The sequence below is a fragment of the Protopterus annectens genome, chromosome 11.part0 (genome assembly GCF_019279795.1).
Source record: "Protopterus annectens isolate FY-2018-M chromosome 11.part0, PAN1.0, whole genome shotgun sequence".
Classification (NCBI taxonomy): domain Eukaryota; kingdom Metazoa; phylum Chordata; order Ceratodontiformes; family Protopteridae; genus Protopterus; species Protopterus annectens.
Window position 1 is genome coordinate 684,670,094 of NC_056745.1, and position 18,946 is coordinate 684,689,039.

At 37.9% G+C, this 18,946-nt stretch overlaps 1 protein-coding gene across 2 annotated transcripts in view; it reads left to right on the top strand.

Moving 5' to 3' along the window:
* The window catches only part of RIC8B (RIC8 guanine nucleotide exchange factor B), a 1,378,718-nt gene that overhangs the window by 1,207,126 nt on the left and 152,646 nt on the right, over positions 1–18,946 (top strand). For both annotated transcript variants that reach the window (XM_044088144.1, XM_044088145.1), the window contains one exon: positions 9,125–9,244. In XM_044088144.1, the coding sequence (XP_043944079.1) occupies positions 9,125–9,244 (120 nt within the window). The remainder of the gene's footprint in view (positions 1–9,124; positions 9,245–18,946) is intronic.

The following is an 18,946-nucleotide window of genomic DNA, read 5'->3' on the forward strand; positions in this document are numbered from 1 at the left end:
ATTCTAAAGACTTAAACCTTGCCTGTGATGTAAATAGGATCTGCTGAAGAGACGAGCATGAATCTCAGAGACTACCCCTTCTCTGAAACAGGCTCTCCATCCATGTGAAGCAGAGTTCCTCCCTAACTCAATTCAAGTGTAATTTGGACAGTTGGGTGAGGAACAGGAAATTCATCTCTGGTTTGGCACGTGTTTCTTTAATGGACATAGGCAGCCTGTAAATGGTCATCTTCTGGGCCCTTGCTTATAAATGTTTCATCTCCCAAGCTTCTGCTTACACTTACACTTATCAAGGGTACTTGAACTTGTCAGAGAGCCTGTGCCAAAGCAGACAAATTCCAAATGATTGTCCCATGCTATTTTCTTTTGGTGGTTATTCCTACCATATTGTCAATTTCAGGCAGGGTCAAGGCAGAATCTACTAGGGCCTTGGCTTCGTTAGTGGCTGCTTGAAAAATATTGGACTCTTGAAGTATTCCAGAAGTAGCTATGTATTCCTCTGTACATAATTACAGAGCACTACAAACTAGACTCCTTTTCCAAGTCTAAAGCAGGCTTTGCTAGGACCATTCCCCTGGTGCTCTGAGAGTCATCTTTCCTCCTCCCAGACCTTAAAATATAGTATTCAACCCATATAGCTAAGACTTTTGTACTAGTAATCAAATGATCATAGTACAGTTGTGTAAGTAAATTTACCATAGCAGTAGATGTTCAAAAAAGTAGCTGCTCCCTCCTTCTATCTCCCTTGTTTTTGTGTAATTGTTGTTGCCAGAGTGTGAACATTGATTTTTATTTACATTGCTTTGCCCTTTTTAGGGTTCTGACCTCCCCCTTTTCAGCTGACATGAAAGTTCTGAATGACTTGGCATTCAGACCGCTGATTGTCTCCAGCTTTGCTTGAGCTGTCAACATTCAGGCCACTTAGAAATTTCCTTTAAGCTTTGGATGTGGCCAGCTGTTGTATCCTAGGCAGGATGTAGCCTATGTAACTAAGGCTGCTGCAGCAGTGATCATTTGAACCTCAACTGTTATCATAAGTTTACTTATGCTGCTGTACTTTTGCTTGTTCTGATGGGGTACATCATTTGTGCAGTGGTTAATTACTATTCAAGTGTAGGGTGAAAGATGTGAGATGCTCAAGGCTTGTACCTCTTGAGCTTACTCTGCTGTATTTGACAGGTGAGGTTCGTCATAGCGAATGCTTGAGAAATAATTGTAACAGAAGAAATGATAATGGACTCCTTATATCCCTGTTGGCTAGGTCGATGGGCGAATGAGGTATTGTATTGGTTAAAGTTGAAGCATGATGTAGACTGGAGATGTGAGCCAGTATAAAATGGAGTTGAGAGTGCAGACTAATGAAACACATGAGCTGGACTTTGTGTGTTAATAAGGAAGTTGCTGTCGGGACTGAGTAGTAAGGAGGAAAAATAATTGTGTATTGAAGGGTTAAAAAGATAGCTGGTTAATCAGAAAGCATAGGAATTGAACACTGGTTTAAGTGAAGTATACAAGGAAGATATGCAAGTGGAAGTAAGAGTAGAACAAAAGTGGTAGTATGGGGAGGCTAAGTGTAGTTTTCAACACTAAGCTGTCCTAGGGAAATTCAACGGGAATGGTTACATATTTGCTGATGAAGGTTTTTGGGAGAGAGGTTAGGGAGCCCCACATTTATGAGTACAGTGAATAGTAATAAGATAACAGTAAGGATAGAGGGGGAATGATAATGTTTGGTAAAAGAATTATGGATGTATAACAAAACATTTATGGAAGTTTTTAAGGAATGGGGTGGAGCAAGAAATCTGATTGGAGTATATCCAGCTTTCATTCCAGATTGTGTCTAAAATTAAGAGAAGAGTATGTATTTGTTTTATTATATGTTGAAGTGAAGCCATCTACTTTTTTGCTCATTGTACTGCAGTTACATCAAGGAAGTTTGCAGTGTGTTGCCAGCTGGCTAAGTGTAGATGGAATTTTTTTCTTCTCTCTGCTAATCTGTAGTGTGTATGTGTTTATGTTGTATATTTCTACTCACTGCTACTGAAGGTTTCTATTATAATACCCGAGTTTGTCTTTATTTACAGCACAGATAATGGATAATGTAGGCTATTTGTTAACATATGAGAGTTTATGTATGTGAACAGTTTTGTCATTGGCTAGGGTTGCTTATTTTTTCGTGTATGTTACTCACTCTAGCTGCCTTTTCTAACTGCCTAAATATCACATTTACAAGACTGTATGTTGTGTAGCAAAGAGTGGGAACTAACAGGTGTACTACCTGTCCCTCTAACATCTGTAAACTTACATCTCAGTAACCCCTCACTTGCATGTAAGCACATACCTCTTATTAGTTTAGTTTTCTTTCTGTTCTATACTGTGGATGCCATCATTTTTGTTTTTAATAATCCCAAAGTTGCACTCCTACAAATATCTCCTGTTAGCTTTCTTATTTTCCTGTTTAAAGGCAGAAATGCACAACTATGAAATATAGTACACTACCCTTTTTTGCTAAACATTACTTAATGTGGCTTAGTATGGACAAGTAGTACTGTACCTGTCTTGTTCCACCATCAAGCAATCCTTATTAACTACCCCCCAGTGAACCAAGCACATAGTAAGTCTGACTACTGCTGCTGCAAAAGTTATCATATCCCACTACCTAAAGAACTTGCACAGCTGAATTTCACCTGCAGTTGCAAAAGTTTACAAGGAACAATAAATTGAGTTAAATCTATGTAAGCCAATTTCCAAGACTCAAACTACACCTAAAGAAATCCCAGTCCCTCCGAGCTACATGCTCTAGGGACCTAAACCTTGTCACCACAATAAACAGGACACACTGGAGGGATAGATTCCTGTCCCAGAGACTTCCTATACTCTGGAACAAGCTACCCATCTATGTCAAGCAAAATTCTTCATTAGCACTCTTCAAGAAAAATCCTGATGAGTGGATGGGAAATAGGAAATATACCCCGGGGATCACTTCTGCGTCTCTGCTGGACAGTGGCACAGGAAAATAACTTTCTTGGGTGGTGTAAGCTATGGAACCTTGCTGGCTAGGCTTACGTAGGCCCTTGGGCCGATAGCCTAGTACCTACCTATGAACCTATTAAGTCATGTATTAGTGTGTTCTGTTTTGTAGTGTTGAGTATGCTGGAAGGATATATCCACCCCATTTACTCACCCACACTCACAGGCCTTTTACTGCTGAAGGTGAAGCTAAATTAACACTTTAGCATATTTTACTCTTATTAGTGTACTAGATCCCTGCAAAGATTCTGAAAAGCCCATAACCATACAATTAAATGCTGTGACTCAGATCAAGTATTTAGAGTTCAGAGACCTTGTCTTTGCATCCAGGAACATTCTACCTCACTGATTGTTTTTGGTGGTAAACCATCTGGGGGGGGGGTTCTTCCTGCTCCATTCGCTTTGTTCACTCCGCTCCCCTACCCTGTCCCCATATCCCACCCCCGAGCACCTCTACTCATATCCCAAGCAGACTACTCCCCTTTATTTGTATGATCCAGTTGTATACAACTCTATCTTATCCAAACCCACATTTCATTCCCACCTTACCTACTTTTATTTAACCAAACTTGTCTGCTTCCCCTTACATCCATCATGTTGAAGTCTCATCCCCACTATTATACATATTGGCATCTTACTCTACTTCACCATCACAATGCAATTACCAATGCAAGCTATCTTACATTAACTCCAGGCTTACCATCTTCTCTTCTGCTGTACACACACCAAACTAACATTGCACCTTAAGTTTACTACTGACCAATCGCATCTCCCCAACCTCTCCTTATTACAAACCACAAGACAAAACACCTAACCACATTGTCAAAGCCCACCCTAAAGTCAAAACATTTCCAATGTTCACATTTCCAATGTTACCTTAAGCTGCTCACATATTATTAGATAGTATACGTCTCTATTTACATCTTATAGTACATTCTAATACATAAATATCACTTTTACTATTTTAAACCCACCATCATAGTTGACATGCTCCTCCTAACCTGCCTAGCATCTGTACTCTTAATTTTTAACCTCGCTACGACTATATACTTGCATACCCCCACACACAAATACACATCAACAAACTTCTCCAACTAAATAAACAACACAGCTTCTCAAATATCTCCTCCCAGCTCTTCCCCTATACCTTCCCATATTATTCAAGCCACAGATTGGCCTCCTCACCTCCTATGAAACCACACTTGACACCATCATCTATTAATAAAAAACACTTCCTATGGTACTCATTCCTCATTAACTATCTTGTCAAATGTGGAGACAAACATCCTAACCCAGACCCATTCTCTAATCCTAACCACAAGAGTAACCCCAAAGATTTAAACATACTTACACTGAACCTTAGAAGTATGTGTAATAAAATATCCCCACTGCATGCCTTGATTGCTCAAAATAAACCTGACATACTAGCCCTTACTGAAACATGGCTACATCTTAGTGTAAAAGACTCTGAGATAATACCTCCAAACTATGCAGTAACCAGAAGAGATAGATCTACAAAAAGGGAGGAGGGATAGCCCTTCTGTATCCCTCTGCATTCAACATCACACCCTACACCAGTAATACACCCACTTTTCTAATGCTGAGGTACTAATCTCTTTTATGAACCTCAACCCATCAAAAAGGATTTGCATAATAGTAATATATATCCCACCACGTCACAATATACCACTGCTGGAAAATATTTTATTCTGGACATTCCAAACAGTAAACCTTGAAACAATAATCTTAGGAGATGTAAATATTGATTGGCAAACCATAGCTTCCAACTCTCCCAGAAATAGAATAAATCTGTATCTTTTTTTTCTCAGCTTAGCAATATTCCAAAAAGATACAGCAAAGGTTTTGCCTGCCAATCCACCCTAGACTGGATCCTAGTATCCCACCCTGCCAATTACCACTCTTCCGGTACACCGTTTAGCTCCTTGAGCGATCATCTGCCAGGTTATTCCCTTAGATCAAACTTCCAGCAACTAAGAGTGTACACACTGTAATATCAGTTAGGAACTCAAGAAATTTTTGCCAGCATAAATTCAGCAATCTCCTCCATGAAGTAGACTGGACATCCCTTAATGATGCTGTACTATAATAACACCTTCCTTCACATATTTAATACCCTAGCTCCCATTCGTTTGAAAAAAAATCAAAAAGAACTCCGCACCATGGCTCTCTAAGGAATGTAAACACCTGATGAACCAGAGGGACCTCGCCTGGATGACCTGGAAGCTAACCAGAAATAAACAAAATCATGTCAATTTCAAAACACTGTGTAACAAAATGACAAAACTAATCAACAGAGATAAATCATTACTATTCCCAGCTTCAACTCCAGCATAAAATCAACCCCAATAAATTTTGGCACTCCATATCTTCTCTACTTAACCCTGGAACAAACAGAGAGCACACCCTAGCCGAAAACTTTAACAAGCACTTCATAAAGTCAATGTCAGACCTACTAACTAATACCCCTAATGCTGGACTCCCCCCACCCTTCATTCTATTCAGACACCAACCCTAGACAATCAACTACTTCTAACCCTGTCATTAATAACCCCCCCACTCAACAAAATGTCATACAAACCCAATTCTAATTTCATCCTATACCCATTGACACCATTAAGAAACTGCTACACAAACTAAATCCCTGCTCCACCTCTGCTGATAATCTTCCACCACACTACCTCAAACTGGCTGCCAACTCAATCGCCTACCCAATCAGTAGCCTTATAAATAGGACTTTGTCTGAATCAGAAGTACCTGTCATTTGGAAACAATCTCACATCACCCCCATCCACAAAGGAGGCAACTCTTTTGAACCATCCAGTTTCCGTCCTATATCCATCTTGTCACCCATATCCAAAATTTTCGAGAGAGGTATCCATCAGCAGATAAATGCGATACCTACTGCAAAATAATCTTTTAACCAGAACCCAACATGGCGTCCGACGCAGCCACAGCACAGCTACAGCTCTGTTATCCTTTACAGACACCGTGAACAAGGCCAGATATGCAGGATGCTATACAGCCTCAGTTTTTCTTGATCTCTACAAGGCCTTTGACACAGTGTCTCACCCCTTACTATTGAAAACACTGTCTAACTTAGGCTTCTCAGATAACACAGTAAAATGGTTTCAGAGCTACCTCAAGGATCGTAAACAAGCAGTGAAATGGTTCAATGAACTTTCGCCCTTTCTGCATAACCCTACTGGAATCCATCAAAGCTCCATCCTCGGACTCCTACTCTTCAACATTTTCAGAAACAACCTTCACACTACCTGACATTCAGTACGCTGATGATTCTACCATAATCTGTACTGCTCGATCACTACCAGAACTACTTTCAAAAGCTCAACAATCCTTAACTGCTGTTGAATGCTGGCTAAGAAATGCCCAAATCTTTCTTAAGCCAAAAAGGACTAAACTAGTACTCTTTCACCCCAAAACACCTCCCCTGTCACTGATCATTTCAGCATCCTTGCATCTGACAATGCTGTCATAGAAATAGTGCAGAAAATCAAGCTTCTAGGAATTATCATTGACAATAAACTTTCATTCAACCCCCCTATACATCAAAATGTAAAGAAAACTTATCAAAAACTGGGATTCCTATGTAGAAACAAGCATTTCTTTACTGCAGGAACCAAAACTACCCTTGCAAAAACATTTTTACTTCCCTTCCTTCTTTACGGTGCTCCTATCCTAAGTAACTTACAAACATCTACCCTAAGCAAGATGGAACAGTGCTACAACAAAGTTGCAAAGTTTCCCATAAACTCTAAATATCACACACTCTACTGTAAACCGCTAGTAGAACTAAACTGGCTTGAACTCCCCAACCAACTTGCCTTTATTCAGCTGTCCACCTTGCACAACCTTATTTTCAAGCCTAGTGCCTGCCCTGCACTAGCCAGTCTAGTCACACTTGACTCACCAAATCGATCCCTATGATCAAAAGACAAAAATTTCTTAGGTCTCTCAAAACCTACAAGAAAACCAGGCCACTCTCTGTATTCATAATCTGTCTGTAATATGGAATTCACTACCTCTAGCTACCTGGTCTAAGCCTAGCCTAACCTATTTCAAAGCCTCGTTAAAAATCATCTCAAAAATACATGGCTCTGCTCCTGCATAAAGCCTGCCTAATGCTCAGCTCTTCCTCTTCTTCCACAGTAGCCTCATCCTCCACTTCTGTCACATTTCACTCCCTCATAGTCTACAAGATCCTAAGGCTCTCCTAACTCCTTCTCTGTTTGTATACCATATCCTTAAGCTACTGTTCAGACTGTAAAGCCTCTGTTCTTCTTAACTCTCACTGTCTTTCTGCATCACTAACTTTTTAGCTATTATTTTCCTAATTGAAACCAACATTCTGTTTTCTCATGTACTATAACAGTCAATGTCATCTAATGCACTACCTATATACTATTTTTGGACACTATCTACTCATAGGCTGTGTATATGGTGAGAGTGACTATTATTGTCTATAATGTTTTAACTCTAATGGAATTGTCTAGATGTGTAGTATATATTGTAATATCTTGTAGCATAGTTTGTTCTTTCAACCTATTTTTGTATAGTATTTCTAATGTCATTTGTATTCAGTTGGATTATATTGTATTTCTATTGTATTGTATGTAGAGCTTTTCTCCCTGGGCCTCTGCGGAAAACCTGTTCTGCAGACCAAGTCAGACTACCCTGGTAAACAAATGTCAAATAAATAAATATGTTGCCTGGAGTACTAAGAAGGTTAATAATGCCAGGAAAATGTAGAGCTGTGCAGTCATGATGATAAAATAATCCACTGTTGAAAGATGGAAGCTGTGGAGTATAGAATGTGTAGTAGTGTGTATATGAAACTTCCTGGAATTATATTTCACTAAGACTTTTAAGGATGTAAATATCATAAAAATGTATGTTTGTCAACAGCAATAAGGAAATGTTTTGCAAAAAAAATGTGATTGAAGATGATGTAAAATGTGGTTATTGACATATATGTGCAGTGTGTATATAGTATGTATTTTGTGATAACTGTTTTTGAATTTTGGATGTCTGAAATTACTTGATAAAATATTTGTATGACTGTTAATGAGTTATTTTGCTAAGAAATACCCCCAGTCTTTTTCTTAAATGTTCTATGTGATTTTTAACATTTACATAGCTTATCACAGACACAAGAGTATGGGACCTTGTTTTAATGCCTCATCCGAAGACAACTACCTCTACATTGTCGAGTTAATACTGGAACATAAATTCAAGCTATTGAAATAGGAGTAGAACCCACTGATTTCTGATCTTTCCAAAATAAGATGCTCAGTCAGTGGCGCTTAAACACATGATAGCAGCAAACCTGAGAAAAGAAGAGATTTAATTTTTCATTCTTGTGTGGTTATTCTACATCTTTTGAGTTAATATCTAAACTCTGATCAGGACATAGTACTGACAGTAAGGAACAGTCTGAAATTAAATGCAAGTAAATATGAAGTTGGTCCAGCAGCACAACTTTAGGGTGTCCGTCTATATGCTGACAGTAAACGTTTGCTAATGGAGGGTCACTCTCAGTAGTTAAGTGAGACTGGAACAAATCTGCTTTATAGGGAGAGTGGCTAATGGTTAGACAAAGGACAGCCCAAATATGGAGGTGGTGTTAATAGCTGACCGGAGTGGTACTGTTTAGTTAACTGCCTCCTGTTATGGTTAGGAGAATGCAAGACATGTTGACGTAATCGTACTTCTGCATTCCATTACTGAAATAATCAAAAGGGAAAAGTACAAGGCTAATTAGTTACTAGGATCCATCACAATAAGCTGCATTTAACTAAACATTTGAATTTAATAAGTCAGCGGAAAGGAGGCACAATGAGAGGAAGTTCAGTATCAGCAGGTGTAACTGGAGTTGGCAGATTCTGTGTGATATGGAAGAGTCCAGGGTCATACACAGGCTTTACCTTAGAAAAAAAGCATGAAATATTTTTAAACAATGATTTAAAATGTGTATTGATGGAAATGTACAGCTCGGTGTACCAGACTGATGTTCTCCCCAGATTGATTAACTTCATCTTTATTATTTGCTTTATAGTATTAACCCCATTACTGGTCATGTTGAAGAACCCTTACCAAACCCAATGGATGAAATGACAGAAGAACAGAAAGAGTATGAAGCCCTGAAACTGGTTAACATGTTTGATAAACTCTCCAGGTAATTCTTTATTTTGGTCAGGAGAGTATTTATTATACACGTAGCTCTGCAAAGTAGACTTTGTATAGAAAACTGTGCTTATTGTACTGATTATGGAACTTAAGAAATGTTATTAATTGATGTGGGTACATTAATTCTTCTGTCTCCCAGATGCATACTTTACATCAGCTGCAGATATTTAACTTCAAAAGTCTAGCAACTAATGCTAGACATTAATGGGATGCCAGTTGTCTGAAGGCACACTCTAGCTTGCAACTTTAATGCTAAGGATAAAGATTTTAAGTAGTGTAACTATTACTCTACCAAATACCCAAGCTAAGAACTTAAATTGAGGTGTCATGGGTAAATTGCATGATCACACATCCACTGTTACCCTTGTTTGACACCATGAAAGTATTTCTTGGGCAAGGTCGTAGCTGTTATGGGTCTGTGTATTTCCAGTGTCATGCAATTATTTAATATCCTTATCAGAGATAAGAGAACAGCACTGGAAAGGTTATTTGAAAGTGAAGGAATGGTTGTTTTGTTCCTTGCCCAGTTATGGGGAAAAAGTTTCTGTGCAAAGTCTGTGAGTCAGGAGAAGGATGCATAGAAAGGATCAGAATGCTGAGGAGTGTATATATAGCAGCAACTGGTGAAAATCCTTTGATGCTGAGAAAATACAGAAAAAACAGCTCATTCAGAAAAGCTAAGCATTTACATTAAGCCATGTTTATGTGAATTATTACTTTTTTTTGCCTTTGTAATTAAATTTATCAGAGTCTAAAGCATTTAGGATAGGCATGCAGTATCTTTAATATGTAGATAGAAAGCATTTGACTGTAGTTAGAAAGCATTTGGCTACAGGAATACAAATTCATCTTGCTGAAATAAAAAAAACACTATTTATGGATATAACAATCAAATAAAATATTGGTGGTGTAAAGTGATGGACAGAGTGCCAGTGCAACAAACTGCAACTTGGTAGTATTACATCTTTCAACAAAATTAGTACAAAATGGTTTACTATAATATACTCATGGCTGACTCAGTCGAAACACTTCACACAAAACCCAAACCACAAAGGTTGGCAGTGTCGAACTCTGATATTATGGAAGTACAAATCTCACCCCATCTCGAACCATGTTAACGCTCATTCCTAGATCGCATTCAGTTTGTAATTTGGCAGTGTCAGTTTTCACAGACTTAAGCGATGATATGACCATTCGACCAAGTCAGCTGCGAGCATACAAAACATAGTGAAACATAGTTGTGCTGCAACAAATCACTCACTGATTTTCTTTTTTACTAAAATGAATATAATTACATGTAGTTGTATATTACAGTCACTGACAAATAGTGGACATTTCTATTCCTTCTTATGCTGTATGGATACTTCATTACATAAAACATTTCAAAATTTTCTTTCGGTAGTAGTAGTTACACATACAGTGTGCATGTGCGATACTTGAAGTCAGAAGCCTCCTTGAGCTATTCCATTTAGAGAGAGTAAAAGCACTTAGAGATTGACATAAACCAGCTTCTTCAATGTAATTTTGAGCAAGTTAGTGAGTAAGGGTGTTACTTCTGGGTCAGTAGACATAAAAATAGATTTATGGTGGATTTTGAGTTGTTATAAAGAAAAAGCTGAGTGAGAGTTAGAATCAGATCTTCATTATCTCATATGTCCAGTATATAAAGAGAAGAAAAAATGTTGAGAAAGTTGTGGAAATAGCCAGTATTTTGGACACATGCAAATTGAGTTACTAAAATTTACTGGATTATTAAATGTTGATTTTGGATGGCTGTGTTGATGAACTCCAACCATTTGTATGATGAGATGAAAGTAGCAGAACCTGCCAACCTATAAAAGTGCAAGATTTGAGAAAAGGCAGGAAAAATGCTGAAGCAGTTGGAACAAATGAAGTGACAGTTAATAGAAATGAAAAATAAGGTAAGAAAGTGAAATCCAAGACTGTAGGGGTCTTGAAAGTAATGAAAAAAGCAAACCTGTTGAACTATATTAAAAACAGCCTGCAGAGTGAATTGGCTTGTGAGAGAGACTCTCAGTTGTTGTGCAGGTGAGGCATTTGCTATTGCTAGAGACTGATGTAAAGTTTGGAAAGAGAAAAGTTTTTGACTTGCTTTGAAAAAGAACAAGTATTATGGAGGCTTTAACAGCTTATTAGAAAGATGTCTATGGAGGGAAAGACTGTGTTTGTGGAACACTATTATTCCAAGGTAACATTGAAGAATTACTTGCAGTTTATGGATATAGTAGTGGAGTGTAAATGAAAATGTCTAAAATTTAGACTGCCATTTCCAGCTATATTCAGGTTTTTTGGGGGGGAAGGAAAAGTGTTACCGTTAACACCAATAAAGCTATGGAAATACATGAATTGCCATAAAGATGAGTTGTATGCAAGTTGAGCACAATGATAGAGTATCTTAAGGGTTAGATGACATACATGATTTAGGAGAATTTGAGGAAAGGTGGACAGAGGTGAAACAAAAAAAATACCTTTAAGAATGCATGGTAACTCTGAAGTAAATGAAAGGCCAGATTAGAGAATCCTAGTTGAACGTATGGACTAAGGTACTTTAAGGTAAGCTATGCTGTGTATAAGAAAGTGGATACTAATCAGTGTATGGAGTTGAACTCTGTGGCCTTTATATATTAGAGATCTGTTTACTTTTGTTAGGCTCCATTTACGCCTTAAATACCAGTACAAGTATGTCTAGCAATATGAGTTAATTTTTTGTAATAATTGAGTAGTGAAGTTTGAAATGTATAAACAGAGTTAATGGGTCTAATTATTGCTTTCTGATTTTATAGTACGGTGTAGATAAAAGGCCTTGGAAAATAATAACAGTACTTTTATAGACTGAAGTTAAGTAAGTGCTGTTAGCGTATGTGATAGATGTAAGCAGTTATGTCATGTACATCGTCAAATATTTGACTGGCAGAGGCGGTTAAAGTTGGTATTCAGTTTGGAATATTGTGATAAACTTGTTGATTAGCTTATGCTAGAGGTTTGCTGTTAAACTTGCTATTGAAAAATAGGATATATATATATATATATATATATATATATATATATATATATATATATATATATATATTAGTGTGTGTGTGTGTGTGTGTATGTATATATAAATATATATATATATATATATATATATATATATATATATATATATATTTTTTTTTTTTGGTAAGTAGGATGCATATTTGAAATGACAAATATCATGGACTAAGATATCAAAATTTATTTTACCTATATAAATATTTAAAGAACAAGTGCAAAGTTTTTTTTGCCATTTCCTTTTGTTATAATTATGCCCTCGTCTTGTAAAGTTTGCTTTCTTATTCTAAAAATGTGTAGATTTTGCTTTAGTTATTGCAGTGAACCTGTACTTATAACGTTTAATAAACTGGTGTTTCTTTTTACTGTATGTTGAACGACTGACCAATAACTTACTGATTCCATGTCATCCTGCCTCACTTTCTGATGATGGTAGTAATGGGGAGAAACACATTGTAGTGGGTAAGCATGTTTACTGTAGTGCGCAGCAGATTTTATTACAACATTACCAGGATGCAGCACATTCAGTTTTTCCACCAGACCTTAAATCAATAAATAAACACAGCTATATTTTAGTGAACAGTAACAAAACAAGATGGAACAAGGTAAGATTCTTAGTAAAGTCTATAGCCTATCTTCTTCATAACAATCACCTGACAAATTGTCAACATGGCTTCAGACTAAACCACAGTACCACCACTGCCCTACTATCCTGTACCAATGTCATAAATCATAATCGTAAAAGCAATAAACTCTCCTCAGCCATCTTCCTAGATCTTTCCAGAGCTTTCGACATGGTAAACCATCAACTTCTCATGCAAACCCTAGAAATAATCTCCCTAGACACCCATGCTATGCAATGGTTTAAGTCATATCTGGGAGGTAGACAACAGGCAGTCCTGTGAAAAGATAACTTATCTACCCTTTTACCTATAACACTTGGAGTCCCCCAAGGATCCATCTTAGGGCCCCTCCTGTTTTCCATATTCATTAATGACTTGCATAAAGTAATACCAGACACTACCTGTATGCAATACGCGGACAACTCAACCCCAATATGTTCTGCTACAACCCCAGTAGAACTATGGACACCATCCCAACACACATTTAGCATAGTTGAAAATTGGCTCCTCTATTGCCGTCTCATACTAAATCCCAAAAAAAACAAACTGCTGCCGTTCTCCCGATCTCGTACGACCTCCTCTCTAACCTTCTCCATTAAATCTAACAATGGCACTATTATCTCACCAGACCCCTCAACCAAACTCCTAAGAGTTATTGTTGACAACAACATAAAGTTTGACTTGCACATCGACCACACAATCAAAACAGTAAATAAAAAACTTGGCTCTACATAGAATCAAACCCTTCTTAACTCCCCTAGCCAGAACTGTTCTTGCTTGCACACGTCTACTGTCCACACTTCTCTACGCCTCCCCCTTTATTCACCAACCTGAGTAAAACCAACCTGAACAAGCTCACAACCTGCTATAATCATATTGCCAAATTTGCCACCGCCTCTGCCTGTATGACCCATCACTACCATAACCTCAAACTACTAGGCTGGCTTGAACTACCTAACTGTTTACTGACTAACCAACTAGTAACTGCCCACAAGATTCTCTACCAGCCAGAACGGACACTCGATCTTAAAACTCTCATCACCCCCTACCAGAACCTTAAAACTCTTCGATCCTCTAACAAAATGTTAGCTTTCACCTTCAAAGATAACAACTCAGCTGGGGAAGCTCTGTTTATGAACTCTCTTCCTACAGAACTAACCTTACAATCTTCTCCAACCCAATTAAAAAAAAAATGTAATCAATACTTCACTATGCAGTGGCTCTGTCCTTGCTCTACCCCAGACTAATCCTCACATTTTTCTACTGGGCTCCCAATTAGGGTCTCCTAGCAGTGGCTCTGAATCCTAAGCTAATTACTCTGTACAAACATGTTGTTTAAGTGAAATCTAGAATGTATTTTAAGTAACCTATAAAGAGACACACAAATATATATGAACTTTTTGAATGTTGGGCTGGGAACTTGGAAAGTGACCTACAAATATATTGTATAACCTCTATATTGTATTATACTAATAGTGGAATGGTTTCAATATGTAAATATGTAATTTCTCTGGATTGTATTTCTCTGTTGTATTTTACATTGTATTATGCTGTTCTGTCTTATTTCTCCTGTATGGAGCTTTTCTCCCTGGGCCTCCGCTGAAAATGGACATATATCCAGTCGGACCTTCCCGGGCAACAAATGTAAAATAAATAAAATATAGTGCTTTTAGTATACAGTGTAATAAAACAGATATAAAAATAATAAATTATCTGCTAATGGATTCATTGATCACTTAGATGTGTGAATCACCTTAATGACAGACCTACTATACAATGAGATTATACATTATACAGCAAGGAATTGGTATTGGAAAGAAAATATTTGGAAAAACTTGTGCATCTGTGAAGATGAAGATGCAGTGAAGTGATCATTCCATAGTAGACAACTGTTTACTGCAGTGTGACATCTGTGTTGTTACACTGTATGCCAACTACAGTAAACGTTACTAGGAATTAATTTGTACTGCATGGAGTGCCACGATTATCCTCACAAATCAGAAAAAAGATAAACTTGTTAAGTCCTTCCCTAGTGCAAGACCTAAATTTAACAGCACTTAGGGGTGCTTAACAAAAGCTTATTAAGGACACGTAAGTGCTGTTAAGATCAAATTTTATGCTAGGGACTAACAGTGGACATTGTCAGGGAGCAAAGGCCATCAGCAGAAGGTTAAACAGCTTTTAAAATTTATTAGAACTTCATTTTTCCACACTTACAAACAGAACATATGTTATACTGAAGTGTCTTAACAGCTTTTAAAGTAATTAATTTTACAGTGGTGCACTGTTTTGCCTCCTGTCTTTAACCTCTCTGCTGTCCTTGTTTTTGCCTCATATGTTTGCCCTGTCTTTCATAAAAGTTTTCTAGTGAATCACTGAGAATTTCAATCAGTTAATAATGCCAGTTTCATACTTATTGTTCATGAAAAAACAGTTGTTCTATTAACTTTAAGTGAATTAGAGCAATATGTAAAAACTATCCGATTTGATCCTTTGTCATGCCGTTATTTTTGGTTTTGTCCAAAATTCTTAATCAAAGAAGTTCAGAGTTATGCTGCTGTCTGTTCATCAGTATTAAGTTCTTTATTAACTTCCAATTCTAGTTTCTTTTCTTTTTTGTTCTGCCTATAATAGCATAGAGTGGATAAAGCACTTTCAGAAAGGTAGAGTAAACTGTTCCTTATATTTACATTCACCTTCCACACCTCTCAGCTGTCCAGATTTTTGCCTCATATGTTAGGTGTGCTCCACATAAAAGTCCACGGTTTTTGGGCAAATTACCGAGGGCTAAAGATACTAAATAAATGGCATACATTTAGGTTTCAGACTTTGTATCCTTCAGTAAATCAGGTGAACATGCATCCTTTTACTCTTGTAGCTTTCTAGGTTTAGAACAGGAAGTCAGATACAGGTTATCAACAGACAGCAAGCAGAAACACATCTTCGCTTAACTGATTTGTCCTTTTCTGAATATCAAAGCATAGTCAGCGTGCTGTATGCACCACAAGTAGGTTATGATTTTAACCCCATTCATAAGTGTCTCTATTTATTTTATTTATATTAGCATACCAAGTTGTGCACTGACTGACCAATTTCAGCCAGTCTTGGTGAATATATTTTCACAGTTAATGCAAAAAATGTAGACTGTTATTAGGATAAGTAGAGCAATTAAAACAATACTAAAAGTTTGAATTTTATATAACAGAGGGTAAGTATTGCATGATACATCTAACTATGATAAAATTAAAAAAAAAATACCAGTATTTGTATTATGTATAATATAATTCACAAATCAGTAGGAAAGCAATGTCCGGCAAAGGAAGAAGGAATGTCTGAGAGGTTTGGAGACATAGCCATTGAAGAAGCAGGTGCACTTGGTTTGTTTTAACAGGTATATTTTAAGATCCCTTCTGAATTTGTTGTAGTGGGTTTTTCTTTTAGGTGTGTTGGGAGAGATGCTTAAGTGAGGCAGCAGTGGAAGAGGCATGTTTAGTATAGCCTCTCTACAGGCTATGTACCCAAAGAATGGCGTACAGCAACAGTCGTACCACTCTACAAAGGTGGTGCCACAACTGACCCTGGGAACTATCGCCCTATAAGCTTGACTAGCTTGGTCTGCAAAGCCATGGAACGCATTATCATGGAGCTCATTAACAGGGACATTGGGAACCTCCAGACACTGGACCCCACCCAGTTCGGCTTTGTTAAAGGCAGATCTTGCCTCCTGAACTTGGTCAACTTCTTCGAAACAGTCACCAAGGCCATAGATGAAGGGAAGGTGGTCCAAACAGCATATCTGGACCTCGCTAAGGCGTTTGACACCATCCCACACTCGGGAATCATAGACAAACTCACCAGCTTAAATATCAACCCCCATGTCACAAGATGGGTTGCCAATTGGCTCTCAGACAGAACCCACACGGTAAGAGTGGCAGGCGCCATGTCTGACTCTAAACCAGTCACAAGTGGAGTCCCACAGGGCTCGGTCCTGGGACCCCTCCTGTTCGGTATATATTCCTCCGAAGTACAGGCAAAGGTGGAGGGACTGTGGCTAACCAAGTTCGCAGATGACTGTAAATTTGGTGCAATAATTGACTCTCCAGCTGACACAGACATCCTACAAATGGGTCTCACAGAGACAAACACCTGGTGTCAAATTCACGGCCTCAAGCTAAATGCCAAAAAAATGCATAGTAATCCCATTTGGGAAAAACAAAGTACCTACAAACTAACACATAGATGGGAATCCACTAAGTACAGAAGAAGTAATTAGGGACCTGGGTACCCAAGTAGATAGCGTGCTCTCCTTTGATAACCACATAGCCAAAACGGTCAGGAAATCATTCTATGTGGCACACCTGATCACAAAGGGTTTCTCATCCAGATCCAAGGAGGTGATTGTGCCCCTTTACTCCTCACTCATTAAGCCCATAATAGAGTACAATGCCCCATTTGGGATGCACCTCGCTAGACACCTGCAACAACTAGAAAGACCACAGAAGTACCTCACTAAGAGGATTAAGGGCCTTAAACAATTACCCTATGAAGCATGACTAAAAAAGCTCCAGCGCTTCTCAGTCGCTTACCTTCTGCTCAGAGGTGACCTATGCCTGACCTATAGGGCCATGTCAAACCCTGAACTAATGGACATGCTTCACCTCAAAAAAACAGATCCCTCAGAACCACTCGTTCTAGTGACTTGAACCTATGTACAACAATAAACAGGACATGCTGGAGGGATAGATTCCTGTCCCAGCAACTCCCCTCACTCTGGAATAGAATCCCAATCCATATTCGACAGAGCTCTTCTCTGACCCTCTTCAAGAGAAATCTTGATGAGTAATCGTAAGTTCTACCCTGGGATCACTTCAGGAGCCCTGTTGACAGAGGCCCAGGTTACTAATGTAATGGGGAGGTGAAAGCCATCACTCTGTGACTAGGCTTATAAATGCCCATGGGCAGATAGCCTAGTATTTACCTATGAACCTATAGTGGAGATTATGTAGTTGTGACAATGGGAACTGTGAATAGTACCTTCTGCCTTAAGTTACAAGAATATATATGTGTGTGTGTGTGTGTGTGTGTGTGTGTGTGTGTATGTGTGTATATATATATATATATATATATATATATATATATATACTCAACAATTCCAGCACTCGAGAAATAATGAAAACTGCACCAGCAGAAATATTCGACTGTTTATTGGCAAAACTGCCCACAAAATACACAGACCGGTGGCTGGTTTCACTCGCAGCGTCTTCAGTGTGCAAAATATCCTTGCAAAGACCCGGATAATATACGTTAGTTGCTAATGCCTACATATATTTAAAGAGGCAGCAACTAATAAAAACCTGATGTTATATGTCTCTTAAGACAACAAGTACTGTGCCTAAAAAATAAAAATAAAATAAAATAAACACTAAACTGCCCTGTTACATAAACCATAATAAAGAGAAGATATCAACCAAAACCAATGTAAACTTGTATCTATTTTTATATAAATAGTGAACCTTTACCAACACTCGACCCCTATGACTACCACTAAACATAACTGGCCATAAAGACCAATAAATTCCCATATGATAACTAAAAAGGTTACCAATGGTCATTTAAACCGGGCTTGAATAGAGCCCCTAGGTTTACTATCCACCTTCTTTCCTTTTGTGTCAAAATAATGTGTCTCTTATGATCACTAATATTTGGTATGTCCACCATGTCTAATCCTATAAAGATAAAGTGTGCTGATGCATGTGTTAATTTATGTTTATATAAAGCACTTCTAGTGCGTTGACATTTGATATCACTTATATGTAGGGCAATTCTTTGTTTAAATGAACAAGAAGTTTGCCCCACATAAAAAGCACCACATTGACACACTGCCATATATACTAACCAAGTACTATTACAAGTGATAAAGTAGCGTATGTCAAATACTCTTTTCGTATTTACCGAGGTAAAAGACTTGGTTTTTGCCATCACTTTGCAATGTTTGCACATTCCACAAAAGGTAC